The following is a 26,268-nucleotide window of genomic DNA, read 5'->3' as shown; positions in this document are numbered from 1 at the left end:
CACCAGTTCTTCTGGCAGCTCATTCCATTCTTGCACCACCTTTTGCTTGAAAAAATTACCCCTTGGGTCCCTTTTTATATCTTTCACCTTCAACCTGTGCCACCGAGTTTTGGATTCCCCCACACTGGGGTCAAGACCCTGATTGTTTATTCTATCCATGTCCCTCATGATTTTATAAACAAGCAATACTTTGTGTTCTGTGTGCTTTAGCTGTTTGTGCATTCTGGTGTCCTATATTTTCATTCAGGCAAACCTGAATGGCTGCAAACGCATCATCCTCCGACACTTTCGCCATTTACAATCCGACCCCACCACCCGAGACATTTTTCCATCCCCACCCCTGTCTGCTTTCCGGAGAGACCACTTTCTCCGTGACTCCCTTGTTCGCTCCACACTGCCCTCCAATCCCACCACACCCGGCACCTTCCCCTGCGACCGCAGGAAATGCTACACTTGCCCCCACACCACCTCCCTCACCCCTATCCCAGGCCCTAAGATGACATTCCACATTAAGCAGAGGTTCACCTGCACATCTGCCAATGTGGTATACTGCATCCACTGTACCCGGTGTGGCACCTCTACATTGGGGAAACCAAGCGGAGGCTTGGAGACCGCTTTGCAGAACACCTCCGCTCAGTTCGCAACAAACAACTGCACCTCCCAGTCGCAAACCATTTCCACTCCCCCTCCCATTCTCTAGATGACATGTCCATCATGGGCCTCCTGCACTGCCACAATGATGCCACCCGAAGGTTGCAGGAACAGCAACTCATATTCCGCCTGGGAACCCTGCAGCCTAATGGTATCAATGTGGACTTCACCAGTTTCAAAATCTTCCCTTCCCCTACTGCATCCCTAAACCAGCCCAGTTTGTCCCCTCCCCCCACTGCACCTCACAACCAGCCCAGCTCTCCCCCCCCCCCCACCCACTGCATCCCAAAACCAGTCCAACCTGTCTCTGCCTCCCTAACCGGTTCTTCCTCTCACCCATCCCTTCCTCCCACCCCAAGCCGCACCCCCATCTACCTACTAACCTCATCCCACCTCCTTGACCTGTCCGTCTTCACTGGACTGACCTATCCCCTCCCTACCTCCCCACCAATACTCTCTCCACCTATCTTCTTTACTCTCCATCTTCGGTCCGCCTCCCCCTCTCTCCCTATTTATTCCAGTTCCCTCTCCCCATCCCCCTCTCTGATGAAGGGTCTAGGCCCGAAACGTCAGCTTTTGTGCTCCTGAGATGCTGCTTGGCCTGCTGTGTTCATCCAGCCTCACATTTTATTATCTTGGCTGCAATTGTAACAAATTTCCTCTGCCCCAGATAATCTCAGCAGCCTGTTTTTTTTATGTGCTTTGAGGCTTAATTGACTCAGATGAGCAAGTTATGTATCATGGTAAATTGAAACTCTTCAATTACACACAGAAAGCGTCAATTTGTTGTGAAACTGTTCAGTTATCAAATTTAATTGATGTTCCAAAAGGAGACTAAGACAGAACAATTACAGCTCACATTGACTTTCTCAGAGGAATCTTGTTTTTGTGTTTAAAAAAAGTATTTTTGCATGTTGGTGCTTTGGTATTCATTAAGTTGGATTTTGGTAACTCAATATCAAAATAATTCAACACCATCACGACTTTTTTTTAAACAAAGACAAGTAGCTTTCAGTGCAAGCAATCTTTCTATGACTTTACATCTTTATCCAAGCTATTTGTCTTGCATTCCAGCGAAGAACTTTGAGGACTTCGAAAATCCTTGTTCTACTGGCTGTGATTGCTGACTATATTTTCATGCTGTTACCAATATACCAGACCAAAAAAAACATGATTTTTTTCGATGTCACATACTTTGGTTATGTGCTAGTTTTAATTTTTACTAAAATTGTACCTCTAAATTGATCCTAGCAGCTTCACCACCAATGACAAAACTCCAGTGTTTCAACATTAAGGGTAATACAGATTACTCCAGACCCTGTCTCAGTTTAGAGCACAATACATTATAACTTCGCTGTTATTGTAAAATGCTGGAAATACTCTGCTGCTCAGGCCACAGCGGAGAGAGAAAGGCTTCATATTTCACTTTGATGGCCTTTTATTATGGATGAGAAAAGTCAAAAATGTAGGGGTTTTAGCAACTGCAGAGGTGGAGGGCAGCAAAGCACGTAAAGAACGCTGTCAGATTGTGTCTACGTTTAAATAGCTGTAGGGACAGAATCTGTTGTTGCAAACTTAATGTCCAATTCCCCAAGCAGTCCAGTGCCTTGCTAGCGAGCAAGTGTAAATCCGGGCTGACACTCTCAAATATTAGTTGAAGGTAAAACATTATATAATAGGGTAGGGATGATGGTACGATGCAAAAGTGGGTAGTAATCAGGCAAGTAAAGAAACTTAAACTTGGAGCAACTAGAAAATAGAATAGAATACCCTTTATTGTCACATGTACTCCAGTATAGAAGTACAGGAGTAATGTGAAAAGTATTTACAATGGTTGCCTTTAATGGCACCGTCTTGGGTACAAGTACCTCGGTACAAATCTTGAATACGAAAGAGGAATAAAAGGAAAAGTAGTAACATTATTTATTGAGTCTAAAAACTATTTTAGAAAAAAGATAATTATAACATAGTTAAAAGGATTGACATTACAGTCCAGTAAAGAATTTCAAGTAGCAGCAGCTCAGCACGTGGTCTGACTGCCCAAGCCAAGTCCCAGTCCAACAACTGTCCCACTCCGCTCCAAGCGCCAGTCTGTTCCACACTGGCATTCAGCTGCACCAAGGTAAGTTGTGCTGCTCCAGGACTCTGGTTTCCCATCGCGCTGCTCCACGGCTGCTAAAAAGAGAGAGAGAAAAGAATACGAACAAAAAGAACATACACTGAAAAGGGGTGTTCAGAAACAAGCAAAAACAGAAATTGCTGGAGAAATTCAGGTCTGATAGCATCTGTGGAAAGAAAGTCGTTTGTGTTCAAATCTGTGTTTGGCCTCCAATACAGAGGAGAGAACATGGGGAGCAGAGATTATGTTTTACAAAATGAAAGAAGTACAAGTAAATTGTCGTTGTACTTGAAAGATAGTTTTGCGTTCTCAGATGGTTGGTAGGGAGGATGTTAAAGGGCACATGCTAGATTTCCTGAGCTTGGAGATGAATACGAAGGTATGTTTGGCATGATGGAGAAGTAACCCAGTACATCAAGGACAGGCCCTTTGTAGAGTGGATCCTTTGGGGAAAGGAACGAGGTGCTCAAAGCTGAGTAGATGTCAGCTATGCTCTGTCACTCAGTGAACTCAGACCGAAGTTATACATTAACTTCCCTTTGCTTCCATATCCCTTGATTCCTAGGTGACATCTTTAGAACTGGTGTGACTGAGAAGCAAGACAAATAGAATAGAGTCCTGGCAGAAAGTGTACCAAAATGGAGTCAATGAGCTTACAGTAGACATTAATTGAAACCTGTCACCAAAAAGGAAGATGGAGAAGTCAAGAAAAGGTGAGAAGATGAAGCAGTGATTTACCTGTACTTCATTCAATCTAGTCTCCTATATTCACTGTTAACTGTGTGGTCACCTCTACATTGGGGTGATGAAATGTAGACTGGGTGAATACTTTGCAGAGCACCTCCATTCTGTCTGCAAACATGACCCTGAGCTTCCAGTTGCTTGTTGCTTAAACACACCACTGTGTTCTCATGCCAACATTTCTGCGTTGGCCCTGCTGCAACGTTCTAGTGAGCTTCAGTGCAAGCTTGAAGAACAACATCTCATATTCTGCTTCAGGACCTGCAGCCTTTCGGACTCAACAATCAAGTGCAATAACTTTAGCGACTGATTTCATCCTTCCATGTTTTTTATCCACCACACACTTGATCCTGTTATGATTGGGTTGCTTTTAGCACAGTCACCCATTCTCTCTTACTCTTAGTTGTTATTAAGTTTTTCTTCTGTCCTGGCCTACTACCCATAATTTCTTTGTTTCATATCCCTCTCTTTCTGGGCCCAAATCTCCCCTCTTTCCCCATCCCCACTCCCAACTTCACTTTCAGCATAATTACCATCTTTTTCTAGTGGCTATCATTTCTGATGAAGAGTAACTGGGTTTGAAACATTGTTGTTTCCCACAGAGGCTGCCAGATCTGTTGAGTGTAGCTAGTGATTTTTGTTTTTGATTCAGGTAAAGCTGCCCATTTGGAGCAGCTCCCTCCTTTCCCTGTATCACTAGCATCTTCATTCTAACATTTCGTGATTAATGTATGAGCATTTTCAGATCCCTGTACCAGAGCACTGTGAAGTTTCTTGACATGTAAAAGGTTAGCTTTTCTATTCTTCACAGCAAAGTAGATGACAGTATGTTTCACCACATGATCTACCTGCTAAGCTTTTGCCCAATCTAACCTGTCTTTACCTCTTTGCAGACTTTGTGGCCTCCTCACAACTTGCTTTCCTGCCTTTCTTTGTTCCTCAATGAAATTGGTTAAAGCATACTCGGTCCCTTCATTTAAGCCATTAATATAGATTTGGAAATTATTGGCCAACCTGCCAATGAACAGTTTATCCTGACACACTGTTTCTTGGTAGTCAGCTGATCCTCTCTCTGTGTTAATATATTACAACTAACACCACTAATTCTTACTTTGTGCAGTCACATTTAATGAGGCACTTTATTGAATGACTTTTGGAAGTTGAAATACACAACATTGTTTGATGCCTCTTTATCTATCCTGCCAGATACATCCTAAGAACGTTTAATAAATTGGTCAAATATAATTTCCTTTTCATAAAACCATGTTGACTCTGCCTGATCATAGATAACAAGTGTAGGTCTGGATGAACAGAGCAGGCCAAGCAGCATCAGAGGGCCTAGATCCTCCTTCGGACCCTTCTTCTGATGGAGGGTCGAGGCCAAAAACATCAGCCTTCCTGCTCCTGTGATGCTGCTTGGCCTGCAGTGTTCAACCACACCTTGTTATCTCAGATTTTCCAACATCTGGAGTTCCTACTATCTCTGCCTGTTCATATTTTGATTTTCTAAATTTCCCACTATTTTCAATAATTAAATGCAGTATTTTCTCAATGTCTGAGATTTGGCTCAGCAGCCTATAATTTCCCACTTTCTGTCTCCCATGTTCCTTGAAGAGAGGTCTTAGATTTTGCTGTTTTCTAGTCAGCTGGGAGGGAGAGAGCTAGGGAGCTATAGAACTTTAGCAAGAGAGCTTTGAGGTGATGTTCAAGACTGCTGAAAAATACGGACAGCAAAATTTTGAATGAACACAAACCACATGGAATGCAAGGTGAAATATTGACCATTGAAATGCTGAAGTGTGGAGGTAACAAGGAAATAGATGCAGATTTCTTCAGCGAAGGTGAGCTGTGGCAGGGGTGGAGTTGAACAATGGTATGGAACTGAAAATAGGTAATCTTGCTGCTTGTGTGGATGTATAGTTTGAAATTTACCTCTGGGATAAACATAGCATCTGGTTTGTGAGTGGCCTTACGCAACTTAGTAGAGTTACCCAAAAAGAAAACTTTGGTTAGGAAATGAACAATGTTGTGGGGCCCAAAGAGAGAGATAATTGGAGATAGATATTCAGTTGACCTATTTCAAGCCAGCAGATCTTGATGAAAAGATCTCGAGGGTGAGGCCAGAAGGAGGGGTCCAGGTGGATGAAATTTCTGAAGATGAGAGGAAAGGGCTGGTCATGTACAGGTGCACTCAAAAGTATCAGCCAAAGAGATAGGTGTGTTGGCTATGGAAGACCTCAGCACTGTACAGAGCTTGAAATTTGATAAGATGATGGATAAGAGAACAAATTTTTTTGGGGCCTGACGGTTCACATTGGGAGGAGGAAACCAAACAAAGATGTTATGAAGTTGTGTAGAGTGTGTGATTCCTGTAAGAAATAAAGTGCTTTTCTAAGCTTAGAGATTTACACAAAAAAAAGTCTGCATGTAGCTCAAGATGTACAGCCAGTTCTAAAATTGAAACCTGTATCAGTTGGCTGTGTTATTGAAAATCTCGGCTTGTTTTGATGTTTTGGCAATGACCTGCAGTCAACCAGTTAATTTAAGCCAAGCACTTAGCAATTGAAAGTCAATTCAATTGAAATCTGATGGTTTTGACAACCTAGGACCAACACTTGTAAGAAAATTGATAGGTACTTAAGGAGAGGGTTTTTGAAAATTGACGTGAGAGCAAACCGCTAAGAAATAAGCACCTAGCTCTCTCAGGAAGTCTCTAAGAAAGCACTATCTTATCTTTAAAAGGTGCCACAGCACTTCTAACTAAGAGTCTGCACAGAGAAAACATCACAAGATCAGCAAAAGAGAGGCATTTATAACTATTGTTACTTATAAAGTGAAATCAAGGATTTTCTTCCATTTAACCTCCCCTTCTCTGTAACATTTTAACAGACTAGGTCAGGTGAGGTGTGCATCTCTGGATGTTTCAGGTTTAATTATCAGAAGGGAATCTGCACTCATGCTGTAACAGATTGGGGACTTGTGTTTTGAATTTAATTATTAGAGGGGCTCGACCTCCCCTTCCTAACAGAATGAAAACATGACCGATGTTCAAATTGAAGGATGGATGAATAATTATTGTGATGTTGGACGTTTTACAGTGGTTCTTTTAGTGTTTAACTTTATTGAGTTCTAAGCTGGGAGGGAAGATTTATTGGTAGACTAGTCAGTGACAACCACCAGTCTCCAACTTTAATATCCAGGAATGGTGTCATGGACAAAGCAGCTTGATTCATACCCCAACCACTACCTTCAGCATTCACTCCTTCTGTCATCATACAGTGGCAGCAGTATACAATCTGCTCTGCAGTAACTCACCACAGTTCCTTCTGTAGCACTTTCTAAATCTGTAATCCCTGCCACCGAGAAAAACAATGGTAGCAAATACATAGGATGCCCACTATCCAAGCCACATACTGCTCAAAAATTGAACTCTCTTGCCATTTTTTCACTGTTATTAGGTCACAACCTGGAATACACTTCACCGTGGGTATACCTACACCCAAAATCTGAAATCGTTCAAGAAGACATCTATTACCACTTTCTCAAGGATAATTCGGGAAAGACCATAAATGCTGGCACAGCCAGTGACATCCACATGCCAAGAATAAATAGAAAATGGAGAGAGGATAACCTAAAGAGAATGAGCTTAATTGGTGGCATTTTTAATGGAAAGAGAAGTAGGGAAGTGAGGTGCCTCTCATATAAGTGGAAAACTCTTCAGTAATCTATGGTGAAACACTTACTAAGTGTGCAGTTTTGTGTGTGGAATCCATGTTTGCCCGATTTAGGCAATGATTTAAGTCTAAGTCCTAGTATTTTGTAACCTTGTCCAGCCCAGTCTTTCCCCTTCACCATGCTGTTTGTTAGACTTTTCTGTACCTGAACATTTTTCCTGTAAAACAGTGACTGTGCTTCAAAAGTAAGTAATTTGGTTCTAAGATGTCTTAGGAAGTCCTGGGAATATGACAGCTGTCTGACAAATAGAGGCTCTTTCTTCATTCGCTCTGTTATGTTTTATCAGAGTGAGCACAAGTGAGATGAGGTTGACATTTGTTTGACGTATGAAGTGTGCTATATTTCCTGAACATAGAGTTGACACTGCTGGCTGTGGTCAGAAGTTTAAAATTGGCCTGTTGGTGCATTGAACAAAAGAGTACATATGAACTTTGTGAAGCAAAATATTCTTTTGCATTGTTTTTATATTATTCATATTATTATTTTTGCAGTCAGCTATTAAAGTAGTGACTTGTCAGAACTGTTTGACATGGCGTGCAGAATTAATGTGCAGTGGATGAGCTGGGTGGCTCCATGTATGAAAATACAGTACATTAACCTATAATATCAAGGCTTGGATGATATCCAAACATTCATGCATACAGGTTCCACAGTCTTTGATACTGCATAGTACTTTGACCTCTACATTATATATCACAGCAAATTGTTAAGGCTTCTTTGGGCAGTAGCTCACAAACCAACAAACCTCCAATTCCCTAGAATCTCAAGGGTGGAAGGTGCATTGGGAGCATCAAATCTGTGTCATGTGCAGTTCTAACTAGGACCCATCATTATTGAGTCTCAATTCTAGAATTTCCTTTGTATCTGCATTGTGAGAATAACATCCAAACACAGATTGCTGAGATTTGGGGAGAAGGACCATCACCACCATTTCACAATTTGAGATAAGAAATTAATTCTGTCCTTATGAGTGAAGCCCACATTTGAACACTTATTAAACAAATAAGTTCCCTTAACACTTCTTTTGACACTGTTTGCAGGACCCGGAAACATGCCTTAGCTGTGCCACATTGTTTCCAATTTTGTTGGTGTGAAAATGTTGCATGTTATGCATTTTATGAATGAGTTTCTCTACTAGAGACATTTCTCTTCTTGAAAGTGTATTAATACCCACCAAGCTTATTTTATGGTAGTTTCTCAAGTTGTAAATTCAATTGGTTTTGACTGGAGTGTGAAACAGATCCCTGAGGTGGAAGACCATCTCGAGATGTTACACTTTTCACATTACTTGCTATGGAGTGATGCCTTTTAGCTTTAGAAGATGCATGATCAACCTCTGATTGTTTGGACAATTTAGTTCAGGACACACATTTGAGCAAGCATTTTACGTTCCGGCGAATTCGAGCATTCTCTTTTTTCTGTTCTGTTTCTCCGTTTGCAAATGTTGTCAGATCTGCTGAATTTCTCCAGTACTTTGGAATTGTTTTCCCCCAGATTTCCTGCACATGTAATATTTCACCTTGGTTCTCTGTTCAGGTCCTGGTGAATACAAAGCTTCAGCTCAACATTTCAGATAGTGATTGAGGCTATGTGTTCAGGCTCAGCAATGACTTAGAGTGGTTGGTTTGTGTCAGTCATGCTTTGACAACACTTGATACTACTAGACTGTGAGAAGTTGTTTCTTAACACTGGAGAATTGTACGGAGGAGATAGTTCCTATTTCTTGAAATTAATTCAATTTAATTTTGGTCCTGTTGTTAATTTCAGATACTCAGCAGGCCTGATCCCCACAAAGCAAGGTCTACACCTTTGTGAGAGAGTGTCAGCATCATCTTTCTGCAGGTATGAATTTATTACATGATTGTGTGCAGTGAAAAAAATGATACCCTGCCAGTTTGCTTATTGCCCATTTGCAATTAATTCATGTTCACACTCAATATTGCTTTGATTATTTTTTATTAGCAGTGTTATGAAAGTTGTGTTTGCTTTATTTGGTACGAAATGGGTTTTGATCCATGACACATTTGCTGAAATAACTTGTTTAGAAGACAGAGGACAAATTTGAAAATGATGATTGACAGAAATTGGTCTATGTGTGAGAGCGGGTTGGTACAATTCGCTGTGGTCCTATGAGAGCTCTTTGACAATATAACTCGTTAACCTATTTTCAGGGGGTGAATGCAGTTTTCTTTGCTATTCCTGATTTACGATAATGTTGTGTTTAAATTTGAAGCATCTGTTAAAATGCATTCCTAATCTAAATGCTATGTTTTCGAACTCAGTTTGGCACTTTACATTTGAAGGATTATTAAAATTCTTGTTTTAGTCGGCGACCAATTTAAATTGACTCAGGAGACAAAAGTTTAGACATGTCCTGATTCTCCATTAAAAGTTGGATAGCGTACATGTGGGCAAGTTGAGGACAATGGATTTCTTGAGTTTCTGCAAAGACCCAAACATTACTGCTGCTCTTCGCCAAGCTCCATTTCAGTTTGATACGCATTTCTGCCTGCTATCATGACTCTCCTGCCTTTCCTTTTTTGACTTCATGCTTGAAATCCTGCTCTATTGTGCTGAGTTAAATCCAGTCAATGTAGTTTCCGAGTGTAGTAGTATTTGTACTGCTCTCACAATGAAAGACCATCATAAAAAGGGTAATATTTTGTTTCTTAATTAGCAGCATGAGCAAATAGGGAAAAATAGTGCAAATAGAAATAGTAGTGAAAATGAGATATATCCGTAAACCATCAATAAGGTTTTTTAAAAAAAATTAGTGCAGTGTTTCATAAAAGGCTGCTTAGAAACTCTAGTGTGTTTTTATTTTTAAAGTATATGGTAGTATGTATTCAGTATGTATTGAAGTATTTTCTCTTGAATTGTGTATGTTAGATTGGAGATATGATTTCAGAATATCCTAATTTAGGAAGATGGCGAATTGTGGCAGGGACTATTGTTTTAAAAGAAACAAGTTGGTAAATTTTGAAGACAGCTATTCTGGCTTTAATGAAAATAATTAGTAGCTACTTTAGTTAAATAAAAAAAAGTAGCTATGCAGGAACACAGCATTCATTTCTGTCCTAATCCGGTGCATACAAATTTTATTTTACAAGGGTAATTAGATGGTGTTCAAAAAGAGGAATTCAGGCTCAATTTCAGTTCCCTCACCCAAGGATACTGAGACTAATTTTTTTTTTCTAGCTCCTCTTTCAAGTTACTTCGCACATATATTTTAATGTGCTGGTACCTCACTGATCACAATGGCTCAGCATTTGATGGTCTGAACTAACTAAGTCATTGTTCAGCTGAGTTTTGGTCAACTTTGTTTATTTGTTTTTGTTACATGTTTGCCTCATTCAAAAGATATAATGAAGTCTTTGAATTTTGGTTGACTGCTTGAGTTGGACATGTTGAATGTCATTGAGTTTGACCAATTTTGGCAGCATCGCGGCCTGATCTGCTACAGACTGTTTTGTAGCCCACAAAGCTCACTTTTAAAAATCCACAATTCCCCAAAAAGACTCAGGAAGAAAAGGAAGGTGTAAATTTAAATAATTGGTGGTACCTCAATACAAGGAGGATATTTGCTATGGAATCCGAGAGGCATGACTGAGTGAAAAGAAGAAGGAAAAGAAAATGAGGGTGTTAGAGTTAGGGATAGAATCACTACAAAGTCAAACAGATAGAAAAGAAAGTTAAAAGACTTAAGGGCGAAGCAGCATTGATGGGGTAAGAGGAAGTCTGTGTAGTCAGTTGGCTAATTTGTGGGTGTTGACAAGTCACATCCCTTCTAGATCTTTGTTTTTGCATCTTCAGCCCTTGTCATGCACCTTGCTTCAAAATCATGTATATCTTGGTGGAGCAGGGCTAGCCACCATGAATGGTCCAATGTGTTCTCTTCCCAGCTTTTGCAGTTGAAACCAGACTTCATGAAGTGGATTTTCATGATATCCTTGAAATGTTTCCAGTGGCTGCTCCTGTGATTGTGGACCAGATGCCTCAAAGTGCTTTACCACCGATGGCTTACTTTTGAAGTGTAGTCATTATTGTAATATAGGGCATGGAGCAGCCAATTGGCACATGGCAAAGTCTTTGTTGTAATGACCAGATAATTTGTTTGTTATTTGATGTTGATTGAGTGATTGGCCAGGGTTCCAATAATTGCACTACCCTTTGAGATAGTGCTAAGGGATCTTTTATGTCTACCAGAAAAGGCAGGAGGGCCCTCTGTTTAACATCTAATTTGAAACACAGCACTTCTGACAGCGTCATACACTCTTTTCTTGCTTTTCTTGTTGGTTTTCATGCTGAAGGACGAGGACCCACAATAGTGACCTTGAGGCGAGAACTGAATGGCAACAGAAAATAAAGACTCGTGATTGTTTCTGCTCACCACAAGATGACTTGGAATCTAGTGAGTGTAAAATGATGAGGCACATGCTTCAGATAGTGGCGAACATTAAACTCTTGAGTGGACTTAAGAGTTAGTCGAAGTATATGTTTCCATCAATCATCTGGACTGATTTCTCCTCAGGTGTATCATCATGATTTACATAAATTTCAGAGCAGAGCCTGTGATGCACTTTGTGCATTTTTTTTCATGGTTTAATTCCTGGCATTTTATTAGTGTGTTAAAATATTTCCTGAGATGGATCATACATGTATGTCGATTTGGGTGTGAATTTGAGCAATTGCAGAAAACATTCAGTAGATACAAGTTCAAGAAGATGAAGTGACATTTACATCAAAATATTGCAAAATCAAAAAATTTGTGTGAAACTTTAAACTGCCAGGATAGCTGCTTGTAGCACCTTCAGTTTACTGCACATTGCATACTTGTAGACTAGCCTTTCCAGTGCTTTGAATAAAATATTATCATTATATGCTCTGCCTCTATGTCACACCCAGTACTTCTGAGTCAGCTGGAAACAGGAAGTTGTATCCAATTTCACAATAAATCTCCTATGCAAAGTTAATACAATTGTTGTGCAAGTCAGCAGGAAACAAAACAACAGCTAATATTTATATAATTTAGATGCATGTTCCAAGCTGTGCATGCAAACAGTTAAATGCTCAGCTAAGAAAGAAAAGAATGTATTGGGTGGGGTGATCAAAAGCCTGTACAACAAGGTAAGTTTTAAGGAAAAACTTAAGTAAGAGGGAGATCTAAAAGTAGAACAATTTATGTTGAGAACCAATCGGTGAGGTGGGGGGAGGGGTCAGGGTTAGAGGAGGGTAGAGAGGTGTGGGAGTTTATGGCATTGAAAGAGGTGTAATTTAGGGTGAGAGGAAATAGAGGAAGATGAGCTTTAGGCGAATGGCAAGGGCAAAGGTTGGGAACTTTGAAGTCAGAGTTATCAATGCAATTTACTGATTCCAATTCATCCCTATATTTTAGCATTTATTTATTTATTCCTCCAACCTTTATCTCATTGGTCAAAGGAACGCACTTTTTATTCCATTGTTCACCAGGGTCCCTTGTAGTGCCAATATTAGCTGACCATTCCTGAAACCCAATAAATAAAAATTCTACACCTGAAAAGACAAACTACTTTAGTGCTGTTTTGGAGACAAACTAGTCTGTTACTTCCAGCAAAGTATATGATTTATGTTGTTAGTTGCAGTTTTGACATGCAAAAGGTACATATTTAAAATGTGGCATATTTTGAAAGAAAAGCTGACATCAGTTATTTTCCCTTAGTCTACTGTATCCCTGGTTTTGCTAGTAATGTGAAGATATGTCATTTTCCCAGAAGTATTTTAAATATCTCTTCCATCAACTGTGTAAGAATTCCTGCCAGCTTTATGTCCAAGATGCTGTAATTTTGTTCATTCTTTTAGGTGATTAGGGGTCACTGTGTCAGCCAGGATAAGCAGCAAGTAATAGAAACAGCTAAGTGATCCCATATCCAATAGATTAGATCTAAACTCAGCAATCCTATCACAACCAGTTGTGAATGGGGTGGACAATTAAACAGCTCACTAATATCCCTATCTCAGTGGTAGAAGAGCCCAGTTCATCAGTACAAAAGATCAGGCTGAAGCATTCGCAACGTGCTTTAGCCAGAACTGCCGAGTAAGTGATCCATCTTGGCCTCCTACAGTGATCCTCAGCATCACACATATTTGGTCTTCAGCCAATTCGATTCATTTCCTGTGATATTCAGAAATGGTTGTAAATACTGGATACTGCAAAAGCTATAGGCCTTGAAAATTCTGGCAATAATACTGAAGACTTGTGCCCCAGAAATTACCGCACACCCCTAGCCAAGCTGTTTCAATGCAGCCACAACACTGGCATCCACCCAGCAAGTTGAGAAATTGCCCAGTATCTCCTGTAGACAAGAAGCGGGACCAATCCAACTCAGCCAATCACTATTGCATTTGTCTACTCTCAATTATCAGTGAAGTGATGGAAGGTGTTATCCAATAGTGCAATGAAGCAGCTGCTTTCATAGAACATAGACTTTCATAGAACCCCTACAGTGTGGAAACGGGCCCTTCGACCCAACAAGTCCACAATGACCCTCAGAACGTCCCACCCAGACCCACATCCCTATAACCCACCTAACCTGCACACCCCTGAACACTGTGGGCAATTTAGCATGGCCAGTCCACCAAGCCCGTGCGTCTTTGGACTGTGGGAGGAAACCCACACAGATACAGGGAGAATGTGCAAACTTCACACACGCACAATTGCTTGAGAGTAGAATCGAACCCGTGGCGTTGTGAGACAGCAGAGTTAACTACCGAACCACTGTGCCACTCCTTAACTTGTTCAGCAATAACCTGCTCAGTGATAGACAGTTTGGATTCCACCAGGGCCACTTAGTTCCTGACCTCATTAAAGCCTTGGCTCAAACGTGGTGAAAAGAGCTTAATTCTGGAGGTGAGGTGAGATTGACAGCTGTTGTCATCAAGAGAGCATCAAAGAGCCTGAACAAAACTGGAATTAACAGGAATCAGGAGGCAAAGTCTCTACTGGTTGGAGTCAGACCTGACACAGAGTAAGATGGTCGTGGTTGTTGAAGATCAGTCATCTCAGCTGCAGGACATCACTGTCGTGTTCCTCAGGGTAGTGTCCTTGGTTCAACTATCATCAATGACCTACCCTCCATCATAAGATCAAAGTCGGGGATGTTCGCAGATTTTTGCATAGTGTTCAGTACCATTTTCCATTCCTCAGATACTGAAACAATTCATGTTCAACTGCAACAAGCCCTGGACAGTATCCAGGTTTGGGTTGAAAAGTAGCAAGTAATATTTGCGCCATGCAAATAATCATCTCTAGTAAGAGACGATCCAGCCATTGTCCCTTGACATTCAGTGGCATAAATATCAAAATTCTGGGGTGGTTACCACTGACCATTGACCAAAAACTCAACTGGATTTGCTACATAAATGCAGTGGCTACAAGAACAGGTCAGAGGCCAGGAATATAGTAGTAACTTACCACCTGATTCCCCAAAGCATGCCCATCTTGTACATGACACAAGTCAGGTGCATGATGGAATACTACCCACTTGCCTGGATGCATGCAGCTCCAACAACACTTGAAGATTGACACCATCCAGGACAAAACAGCTGGGTTGATTGGCACCACATCCACAGACATCCAAACTATACATCACTGATGTGCAATAGCAATATTGTGGACTATCTACAAGATGCACACAGAGATTCACCAAAAGATCTTTAGTCAGCACCTTTCAACCCCACGATCGTTTCCATCTAGTTGGACGAGGACAGTGAATACAAGTAAACTCCACGACTTGCAAGTTCCCCTCCAAGCCACTCTCCATCCTGACTTGGAAATATATCACCGTTACTTCAATGTGGCTAGATCAAAATCTTGGAATTCCCTTCTTAACAGCAGTTTGAGTCTATGTACAGTACATGGACTGCAACAGTTCAAGAAGGCAGCTCACCACTAGCTTGTTAAGGGCAACGAGGAACAGGCAATAAATGCTGGCCCAGCCAGCAAGTGAAAAAAAAATTAAAAAGTGTGAATGTGAATACTATTATCTGCTGAGAATTTCTAACTCCAATGTATTCAAAAATACAAAAGAAAACATGTTTGCCGTTGATATGCATGGTTTTATAGTGGTTGCTGTCATTTATTTTCCGCATTTTACCCAATGGCTTTTGAGCTGTCTATGTTATGGAGCAATACCATTGACCTCTCTATACTTTTCTCAAGTATCAACATACTTCTCTTTATTTCACAATAAGGACACAGTCTATTTGACAGCTGTAATGACATTTCATGGCTGTACCTCCTTTAACATTAACCAAATTAGTAAGTATTATTAATGGAACAAAATGGTAATAAAGATCAGTGCCCTTTGTTTTCATATGTAGAGAGGGCACTCGATATCCTCGCTACATGTGAAAAAATAAAGGGCATTGATCTTTATTATGAGATAGTTTGATAGTTCATCCAGCTCTACACCATTGATCTTTATTATCATTTTTTTCCACTGTAAACATTTCATTTCTCTGTTTGCACTTAATTTTGTTTTCATGCTACCTGTGAATGAGTGGGCAATGAAATAAATTAGTTTGATTAGATTAGATTCCCTGTAATATAGAAACAGGCCCTTGGGCCCAACAAGTCCACACTGCCCCTTGAAGCATCCCTCCCAGACCCATCCCTCTATAACCCATACACCCCTGAACACTCCGGTCAATTTTTAGCATGGCCAATCCATCTAGCCTGGACATCTTTGGACTGTGGGAGGCAACCGGAGCACCCGGAGGAAACCCACGCAGATACGGGGAGAATGTCTGTGTGGAGTTTGCATAGTCACCCGAGGCTGGAATTGAACCCTGGTCCCTGGTGCTGTGAGGCTGCAGTGCTAACACTGAGCTACCATGGAGATGTAAACCACAGGAACTGTGCCTCTTAGAATTTAACACAATTCATATCTTTGGTAATGATCTTGATTTTCCGCCACTGTCATTCTGGTAGAGTTAGCAAGGTCTTTTTATCTCCTTTGTACATTGTCAGAATATGAGGTTTACTGAGAGTAATATTGTGTACTTCATGTTCCATTTATTTTCTCAAGTTAAGATTAGTCTGGGGTGAAGCCTGAATTGAAGTTTGCAGCTCTTTTCAATCATCCCAGAAATAACTCCTTCCCCTTAGATGCCTGCCATTTCAATACATGCGCATCCTGCAGCAAGATAAAACATTAGGATTAATGCCAGTTTCAAATAAAAAAAAGCTTAATGCTTAACGCAAACATACTTTGAGCCTTGTCTCTTTAAAGAACAATAACTCTAGCTGAGGTGGAGAATAAGTCTCTTTGATAGATCATCCTAAGGAATGAATGCTGAAAATTGGAAAAGCTGAAACCTCTGAAAATCTGTTCTACTTAGACTTAAAAGTCTGACAGATTCTGAGAGATTGGTGGAGGGAAGCGGGGTACACCTCCAAGATGCAGTTGCTCAGTGAACTAAACCCGACCCCTAACAAAAATTGCCCAGTCTGTGTCTAATGAAACCAGTTACCTTTTTAGCTGGCCACTAAACAGGAGACTTGCTGACCTTCAGATCAACAGTGATCAATATCACTGCATTCAGTATATTTTGGTACAGGGGGCTTTTGTGGTGCAGTGGTGGCAGACCTAACCCTGAACTGGGAGGCCTGGGTTCAAGTTCCACCTGCTCCAGAGGAGCGTAATCACATCTCTGAATAGGTTGGTTTTTTTAAAAAAAAAATCATATTTTGGTACAAAGCAATACAATTCTTTGTTCTAAGGATATAAACCAATCACAAAAAACTCTTCCACTATTACTTCGTGCTCGTTTAGATGACAAAGTAAAAGAGTATTTAACTAGGTTTCCATACCAGTGCTTCTCGACTCGTTGTATGGCTAACAGCTGGGACCAGTGAACCCTATGAATATCTATCTTCATATAGATTCACATGGCATCTTGGGAAATTTACATATGTGTAATACAATTTATCATTTTAATCACAAGCAAAAACAAATTGCTGGAAAATTTCAGTAGGTCTGGCAGCATCTGTGGAGAGAAATCAGAGTTAACATGTTGGGTCCAGTGAACCTGCTTCAGAACGACTCTGTGTAATCAGCAATTTATCTACACAAGGAAAATATTTATTCAAATGTAACTTTTGAATGGGAATCCCCATCCAAACGTCTAGACATTTTTCAGCTTGTAACCTAGATGCTTCTTTATCCAGTTCATGCTTCTGGATTTCTGTTACAATCCCACACCAGATCCCTACCATTATGTTATGATCCTGGATGATATTGCCAGATTATGTTGCAATCTGTTTCGGGGAGAGTACTTTTTATTTTTAAACTGGATGGAAGATGAGTACAAGAAGCCTTGGAAGATAACAATACAACACATTTCTAGAGACCAGAAATCATGTGGTAAAGAGGAGTAGTTTCATTTTAATGTATTCATTCATAGGATGTTGGCAACATTTATTAAACATTCCTAAATTTCCCTTCACCAAAGTGATTTTCTAAGCCATTTAGGGGGCATAGTCTCAGAGCAAGGGATCATCCATTTGTGACAGATTTGAAGAGGACTTTTTTTTTCCCTCAGAAGGCTGTGAGTCTACGGAATTCTTTACAGAGGGCTGTGGAAGCTGTGTCATTAAGGCTAAGATAGACAGGTTCTTAGTCTGCAAAGGAATCAATGGTTATAGGGAAAAGGCAGGAAAGTGGAGTTGAAGATCATCAGATCAGTCTTGATCTCGTTGGATGCAGAGCATATATGATATACTTCTGTTTCTGAATCTTATGATTTTTGCATGTATCATGTTGTAACTTGCTTGTAAGAAAGACTATTTCAGTCCGACACAATAAAATGTATCTGACTTGTATATAAAAAGTTACAGATGACGAAGGCCACCTTTGGCAATGGATTTTACCTGTGCAAAATTTTCAAGTCAAAACTTCATTAAAGGGGACTGAAATTTTCTGTAATCACAATGATTCATTGTGGAGGCAACACCACAGAAAAAGCATATGGTTTTCCATTCATCCTAATATTTGTACTTTTAAGGCTTCCTCTAAACAAAACAGCAGAACAGAATTTGTATGATTTTTTTACTTAGTCATTTGCAGCAAGTTCACTTTTCTATCACCCAGCCACAAAGAAACTGAGGTCTTGCTCCAGATTAAGGATTTGTAATATTTTTAATATGGTTCCATCTCCATCTTCATTTGTCACAGTGTTGAGTGGCCAAATAGAATGAAACCAGAGCACAATGTTGTTATTTAGGTCTCATTTTGAAAGTACGTCTTTATTTTTAGTTACTATTGCAAATTTGTCAGTTGGCATTTAAATTGGAGCTGCAATTCCATCAATAGCTGTAATTGATCTCATCACCTCTTACGCCTTCTTTGAACTCTTACCATTGTCACCTTTTTGTCGTGCTGTCTTTTACCCTTTATTCTTTGTTGCTCACCCCTTACATCACAAGCTTATTTTGACATTATTTAAATATCGTGGGACACAGACAAAAGCTACAACAAATCTGTCAGTACACTTTCTTACTTGCAGACGGGCACACATTTAGTTATTTGTTGTGCTTTGCAAAATTATGTGAGGAGAATGGACTATGATTTGAGAAGCTGAATACTGCAATAAAATAGCCGACAGAGTAGAATTATTGTGTCCAGGAATTATGCACACTGCAAGTGTGCTGATTTGGTATTCTAACATCAGGTCACCGTACCAAAATTTGGAACTTCATTGAATAGACCAAAGCATTCTCGTGAAGTAGCTAAGAAACCATTAACTACACAATGGACAATTTGAGTAGATTTATTCATTGCATCCCAAAGTTAATTTTTGCATTTTTTTCCAATTGGTACTTCGTTTAGTCTCATACTTTGAATATTAGAAATATTAGATGCTGAAGGATAATGAAAAATTTCAGAAAACTCTGTTGAGATGGTTGTGGCTACCCATTGACAGTGTTGTACATTCAAAATGAAGTGTTACAATCAACAGTTGAACCATGAAAAGTGCACAATGAATGTGGACACAGGAAACAATACTTTAAAGGTATTGGCACACAGTCTCTGAATACAGGAAGACATAGCACAGACATTACATGCAGGTGTAAGATTTTAAAAATATTGATTAAAGGTAATGGCACACCGTAATAAGGGATATTCATGGCCTTGGATTTTTAAAAGTACTTGAGTGTGATTTCATTTACGTGATGGTTAAGTCTCGTGTTGTACGCATATATTGCAAGAATGATAAAATGTTATTCCTAATGCAGGCCATTGAACATTTCTTGAACTCCGTTTGCTCTGAGCAAAGTGTCATTGTTGTTGAATTTCCGATTGCCGTAGACCTCAATTCTGAACAGTGGCAACACAAGTCTAGAATGTCAATTAGAACCATTTAACACAATTCAATTCATATGATCAATCAGGCTGGAAGCCTTCATCACTAGGCTGTTTTCTTTAAAAAATGAAGCGCAAGTAATTTTCAGAGTCTGTGCCATGACTGGAAAGCATTGAGGATATAAGACTGTAGCTAGTATTTAAAAAAATTGCTAATAAAAATTCATGGTGTAACTGTAAGCTTATGACGAATATTTCTTTTGTTTTGTCATGTCATCAAGCACAATTCCCTTACGGAATTTTTAGGACATTTGTGTTCTAAACTTTGGTCAGCCTTGTTTCTTTTTCAGAAAAGAATTCAACAGTAAAAGTACATTGCATAAACACTAATCAATTGTAATCAAGAACTGAGCTTTTACTGGGGACTGTAATTTTCTACAGTACAGCTATCGAACACATTAAATATGAGGACGACTGTCAGGGATATACAGAGCTTCACATGACTTTTTAATGAGGTCATTGCCATATCATCTCTACTTCATAGTAAAATTGAATAGTTGTGTTGGTGTATCCTCTAAAACTGGAGACCTGACTGACACATTCTGTTGCTCATTTGGAATGAGTTTTCCCAGTTACTAATCTATCTTGGTTGGTTGGTATGGTTACCGGCAAGCATTGTGTAATTTCAAAGCTGAGATATTTGAGAGAACCAGCTTGTACTAGATTTTTTTTTGGCCACTTCACAGCTGTACAAATAAAGGACTGAATTCTTGTGCCTGGTCACCAATGCTTGATGGAAGAAGATGATATTTACTGAGAGCTGTAATAAGCATTTGATTCTGCGGTTTAAAATAAATTAAACTTGTGCTCCTTTTCCAGGAGGCGTCTCCCCACTATTATGGTGAAACTTCGGATGGCTCAGAATCTAAAAGCAGCAATTACCTTCATTGAACAAGGACGTATCCTTTGCAAATATTCCCATAGAGTGAAGCGCTGTAGTGAAATCTTTCCATTCTGCTTCATTTGCATTTCAGTGGATAACATAAGCAAAAATGTTCTTGAAATTGGCCAATGTGCAGTCAGTGTGCTGTAAACTGGAGAAAAGGAAGAAAGACAATGTTTTAGTTTTAGACTAGTCGTATCCCCAAGCTTGTAATTATTTTCAAGCCATAGGCTGTTTGTCTCCCTCCATTTTATCAGATGCCAATTCCACTCTCCTTGCTTGTGATAGTGGGGGGAAGTAGACTTTGGCAACTTTCCTTCTCTCTTTCTCACCCTTGCATTTTGTTCCTGTTGACCCCTGCCCTGTTTGCCCAGTGTACAATACTGAACCAACAAAAACTGTTCCAATTTGGAAACAGGAGACAGGATATTACCATTTTGAATGTTCAAGTATATGATAGCTGTTATAGGATAAGATAAAGTTTACATGTGGGATTGCCAATTTTCTTGATGCAATTTTTTTTAATGTAGTGTTTGTTATTTTACCTTCTTTTAGCTTCTCCCATATTACTTGGGATTGCCATGGTACTGGTTGATCACCCAACTCCATGTTTACAGTTTTACTGTCAAGTGAATCAGTCTAAAAATATAAATAAGCAGGTTTCTGAAACCTTGAATAGTTGATTAATTTCATATGGTAAGTGAAGTGACAGACTGTTTTAATATGTTTTGCATAATGCATCTTATCATAGATCATAGGATCCCCACAGCATGTGGACAGGCCCTTCGGCCCAACAAAAGTCTACACCACTCCTCAGAACATCCCACCCAGATCTATCCCCTGTAACGACCTAATCCATACATCCCCGAACACTATGAGCAATTTAGCATGGCCAATCCACCTGGTCTGCACATTTTTGGATTGTGGGAGGAAACCGGAGCAAACCCACGCAGACGGAGGGAGAATGTGCAAACTCCAGACAGCCACTTGCCTGAGACTGGAATTGAACCTGGGATCCTGGCGCTGTGAGGCTGCGGTACTAACCACTGGGCCACCGTGCCGCCCAACATATTATGTTGCTAATATGGAGCCTACATGAGATGCCTGTATTGTTTTATGCAAATGTACATGTTTATGAAACCAGTTATTTACACCTGAAAGGTGTATTTTCAATTCCCGATTTTTATACCATTTCATGTGTGGCATTGCAATTTTTCACAATGATACATCTCAAAATGTATCTATGTGCCTGTTTGAGTGGACACATTCATTATAAAGATGATGAGGACACTGGAGATTTTGCAGAATCCTTAGAAAGTGTAAAGTGAAAAAGCTGTTCCTAATCAGGACATTTAGAAGAATAACAAATGATAAACATGTTGAAAAGTTTCAGGTCCTTCTTACCCCAATAAACCCAAGCTAGAATATTTTGTAGATTTTTTGTTTACCAGGATGATGTCAGAGATTAAAAATAATAATTCTGCCATCATTCTCCTTCATGGAGGTAAATGTTTTTCAAAATTTGTGGAGAAATTTTCCTCCTCATAGTCTTTCTGTATCTGTGCAATTTCAAGCAGCATATTGACAATGGGAACATTGCAGCTGGCCATGTGATAATAAAAACCATCACATAAATAGTATGGTCGGAAAGTACCTGTGTTTGATTTGGGCATTCCCTCCCTTCCAATCCCAAGTACCCTTCCAACTTTGTACAGTGGTTGGTCACTACCCCTGCATCCAAGTGTTTAATACTTTTACATTGTATGAATTTTCCACTGCTTTCCCCTGTCGTACTGCTAGTCCTGTCCTTCTCTTCCCCTTGTCTCGTATTCTGTCTATGGATTCCTTCCCAAGGCATTAACCCCTCCCCCTTTCTCCTGCTATAGTTCATCATTATCTAGGTTCTAATGGTAGCTGAACCCTCCAGGATGCTGTTACTTGATAACTGTCATCAAAAGAAATTCATCTGTAGTAAAAAAGAAAAGTGCAGATGGGAAACGTCAGCTCTCCTGCCCCTCTGATGCTGCTTACCCTGCTGTGTTCATCCAACTCTACACCTTGTTATCTCAGATTCTCCAACATCGGCAGTTCCTACTATCTCATCTGCAGTAATTCTGTTTTTCGTTCACGGGTAAGGGCTTTGTCAGCTAGGTCAGCATTTATCACCTATCTGTAATCACCCAGAGAACAGTTAAGAATGAACCACATTGCTGTGGGTCAGGAGTCCCACCGGGTGGCATTTTCCTCCCTTAAAGCACATTCTAAAACTCGGATACTGAACAGTGGATTAATTGTTGTCATAAGACTCTCAATTCCATGTTTTTATTAAATTCAAATACCACTGTCTGGCAGGATTCGAATCCAGGTCCCCAGGATGTTACATGGGTCTCTGGAATAACAGCCCAGCAATAGTTCTGCTAGGTCATTGCCTACCCTTGAGTAATTGAGAATTATACACACATTGTAAGAGAGAAAAAGTGAAAGTGAACTGGACAAGAGTGCAAGTTATTCAGTACCTGTAAGAAAACATGCATACATTAGTATGAATGAAAACAAAATGAAGAAAAGATATTTACAAGCTACACAAAGAAAAGCACAACAGAAAGTTGGTAGCAATGTTTTTTTTTGCAAACAATATTGAAATGTCAAATTAAAAGTACTAAACATAGAACATTACAGCACAGTACAGGCCCTTCGGCCCTCGATGTTGTGCTGACCTGTCATACCGATCTCAAGCCCATCTAACCTACACTATTCCATGTACGTCCATATGCTTGTCCAATGATGACTTAAATGTACCTAAAGTTGGCAAATCTACAACCGTTGCAGGCAAAGCGTTCCATTACCCTACTACTGTCTGAGTAAAGAAACTATCTCTGACATCTGTCCTATATCTTTCACCCCTCAATTTAAAGCTATGCCCCCTCGTGCTCACCGTCACTATCCTAGGAAAAAGGCTCTCCCTATCCACCCTGTCTAACCCTCTGATTATTTTATATGTTTCAATTAAGTCACCTCTCAACCTTCTTCTCTCTAATGAAAAACAGCCTCAAGTCCCTCAGCCTTTCCTCGTAAGACCTTCCCTTCATACCAGGCAACATCCTAGTAAATCTCCTCTGACCCTTTCCAAAGCTTCCACATCCTTTTTATAATGCGGTGACCAGAGCTGTATGCAATACTCCAAGCGCGGCCGCACCAGAGTTTTGTACAGCTTCACCATAACCTCCTGGTTCCGGAACTCGATCCCTCTATTAATAAAAGCTCAAACACTGTATGCCTTCTTAACAGCCCTGTCAACCTGGGTGGCAACTTTCGAGGATCGATGTACGTGGACACTGAGATCTCTCTGCTCATCTACACTACCAAGAATCTTACCATTAGCCCAGTACTTTGCCTTCTGGTTACTCCTACCAAAATGCATCACCTCACACTTGTCTGCATTAAACTCCATTTGCCACCACTTAGCCCAGCTCTGCAGCTTATCTATGTCTCTCTACAACCTGCCGCATCCTTTGTCACTATCCACAACTCCACCGACCTTAGAGTCGTCTGCAAATTTACTAACCCATCCTTCTGCGTCCTCATCCAGGTCATTTATAAAAATGACAAACAGCAGTGGACCCAACGCCGACCCTTGCGGTACACCACTAGTAACTGGTCTCCAGGATGAACATTTCCTATCAACTACCACCCTCTGTCTTCTTTCAGCAAGGCAATTTCCGATCCAAACTGCTATATCTCCCACAATTCCATTCCTCCACATTTTGTACAATAGCCTATTATGGGGAACATTATCGAACGCCTTGCTGAAATCCATATACACCACATAAGCCGGTTTACTCTCATCTACCTGTTTGGTCACCTTCTCAAAGAACTCAATAAGGTTTGTGAGGCACGACCTACCCTTCACAAAACCATGCTGACTATCCCTAATCAATTTATTCTTTTCTGGATGATTATAAATCCTATCCCTTATAACCTTTTCCAACACTTTACCAACAACTGAGGTAAGGCTCACTGGTCTATAATTACCAGGGTTGTCTCTACTCCCCTTCTTGAATATTTGCTATCCTCCAGTCATCTGGCACTATTCCTGTAGACAATGACGAGTTAAAGATCAATGCCAAAGGCTCGGCAATCTCCTCCCTGGCTTCCCAGATGATCCGAGGATAAATCCCATCCGGCCCGGGGACTTATCTATCTTCACCCTCTGTATGATTTCTAATACCTCTTCCCGAACCTCAATCCCACATAGTCTAGTAGCCTGTATCTCAATATTCTCCTCGACAACATTGTTGTTTTCTAGAGTGAATACTGTTGAAAAATATTCATTTAGCGCTTCCCCTATCTCCTCTGACTCCACACACAACTTACCACTACTATCGTTGATCGGCCCTAATCTTACTTTCGTCATTCTTTTATTCCTTAAATACGAAAGTAAGATTAGGCCCAATCAAGGATAGTAGTGGTAAGTTGTGTGTGGAGTCAGATGAGATAGGGAAAGCGCTAAATAAATGTAAAGTAGGTAAAGTAGTTTTTGATAGGAGTATGCTGTTTTACCGAGGTTGCTGTTTTCCTTTGTTCTAATACCTTAGTATATAAGGACAAGTTAACAGAACTAATTGTCTAAACGGGCTTCAACTCGTAGAAGTATGCAGTGTGTAATTTTTGGAGCAGTTCTGATCACATAATTAAACTGTTTTGTGTCTTGGCTGAACCGGTCTCCCATTTTGACTTTTGTCTTATTTTCCAGAAAATGATGATAAAGCACTTTTAAAAGTTTAGACAGCTGGATTTGATCACTTTTACACAGAGCAGATTTACCATTTTACACCACAGTTTAACAGTGTGGTTAAATGAGAGCTAGTAGCTTCACTTTAACCTGTTATAGGCTGAGTATTTTCCTGAGAAGATTTGCTGGATGGAGACATTTTTTCTGGAGGGACCACTCTTTCCGTGACTCCCTTGTCCGCTCCACAGTCGCCTCCAGCCCCACCACACCCAGCACTTTTCCCTGCAACTGAAGTCCTCCACCTGCCCCCACACCACCTCCCTCACCCCCATCCCAGGCCCCAGGAAGACTTTCCAAATCAAGCAGATGTTCACCTGCACATCTGCTAATGTGGTATACTGCATCCGCTGTACCCGTTGTGGTCTCCTCTACATTGAGGAAACCAAGTGGAGGCTTGGAACCTACTTTGCAGAACACCTATACTTGGTTCGCAATAAACAACTGCACCCCCCAGTCGCGAACCATTTCAACTCCCCCTCCCATTCCTCAGACGACATGTCCACCCTGGGCCTCCAGCAGTGCCACAACGATACCACCCGCAGGTTGCAAAACAGCAACTCATCTTGCGCTTGGGAACCCTGCAGCCCAATGGTATCAATGTGGATTTCACAAGCTTCAAAATCTCCCTTCCCCTATCGCAAACCAAAACCAGCCCAGCTTGTCCCCACCTCCCTAACCTGTTCTTCCTCTTACCTATCCCCTCCTCCCATGTCAAGCCCCACCCCCGTCTCCTACCTACTAACCTCATCCCGCCCCCTTGATCTGTCCGTCCTCCCTGGACTGACCTATCTCCTCCCTACCTCTACACCTACACTCACGTTTACTGGCTCCATCCCTGCCTGTTTGACTTGTCTGTTTCCCGTCCATCCATCATCTCCTCTATCCATCTTCGATCCGCCTCCCCCTCTCTCCCTATTTATTTCAGAACCCGCTTTCCTTCCCCCAT

General features: G+C 40.6%; 1 protein-coding gene across 1 annotated transcript in view; it reads left to right on the top strand.

Moving 5' to 3' along the window:
• The window catches only part of imp3 (IMP U3 small nucleolar ribonucleoprotein 3), a 236,431-nt gene that overhangs the window by 83,753 nt on the left and 126,410 nt on the right, over positions 1-26,268 (top strand). The window contains exons 3-4 of the mRNA XM_048540071.2: positions 9,014-9,088; positions 20,467-20,546. Coding sequence (XP_048396028.1) covers positions 9,014-9,088; positions 20,467-20,546 — 155 coding nt within the window. The remainder of the gene's footprint in view (positions 1-9,013; positions 9,089-20,466; positions 20,547-26,268) is intronic.

This window comes from Stegostoma tigrinum, chromosome 8 (genome assembly GCF_030684315.1).
Source record: "Stegostoma tigrinum isolate sSteTig4 chromosome 8, sSteTig4.hap1, whole genome shotgun sequence".
NCBI lineage: Eukaryota > Metazoa > Chordata > Chondrichthyes > Orectolobiformes > Stegostomatidae > Stegostoma > Stegostoma tigrinum.
This window is presented reverse-complemented; position numbering and strand designations above follow the sequence as displayed.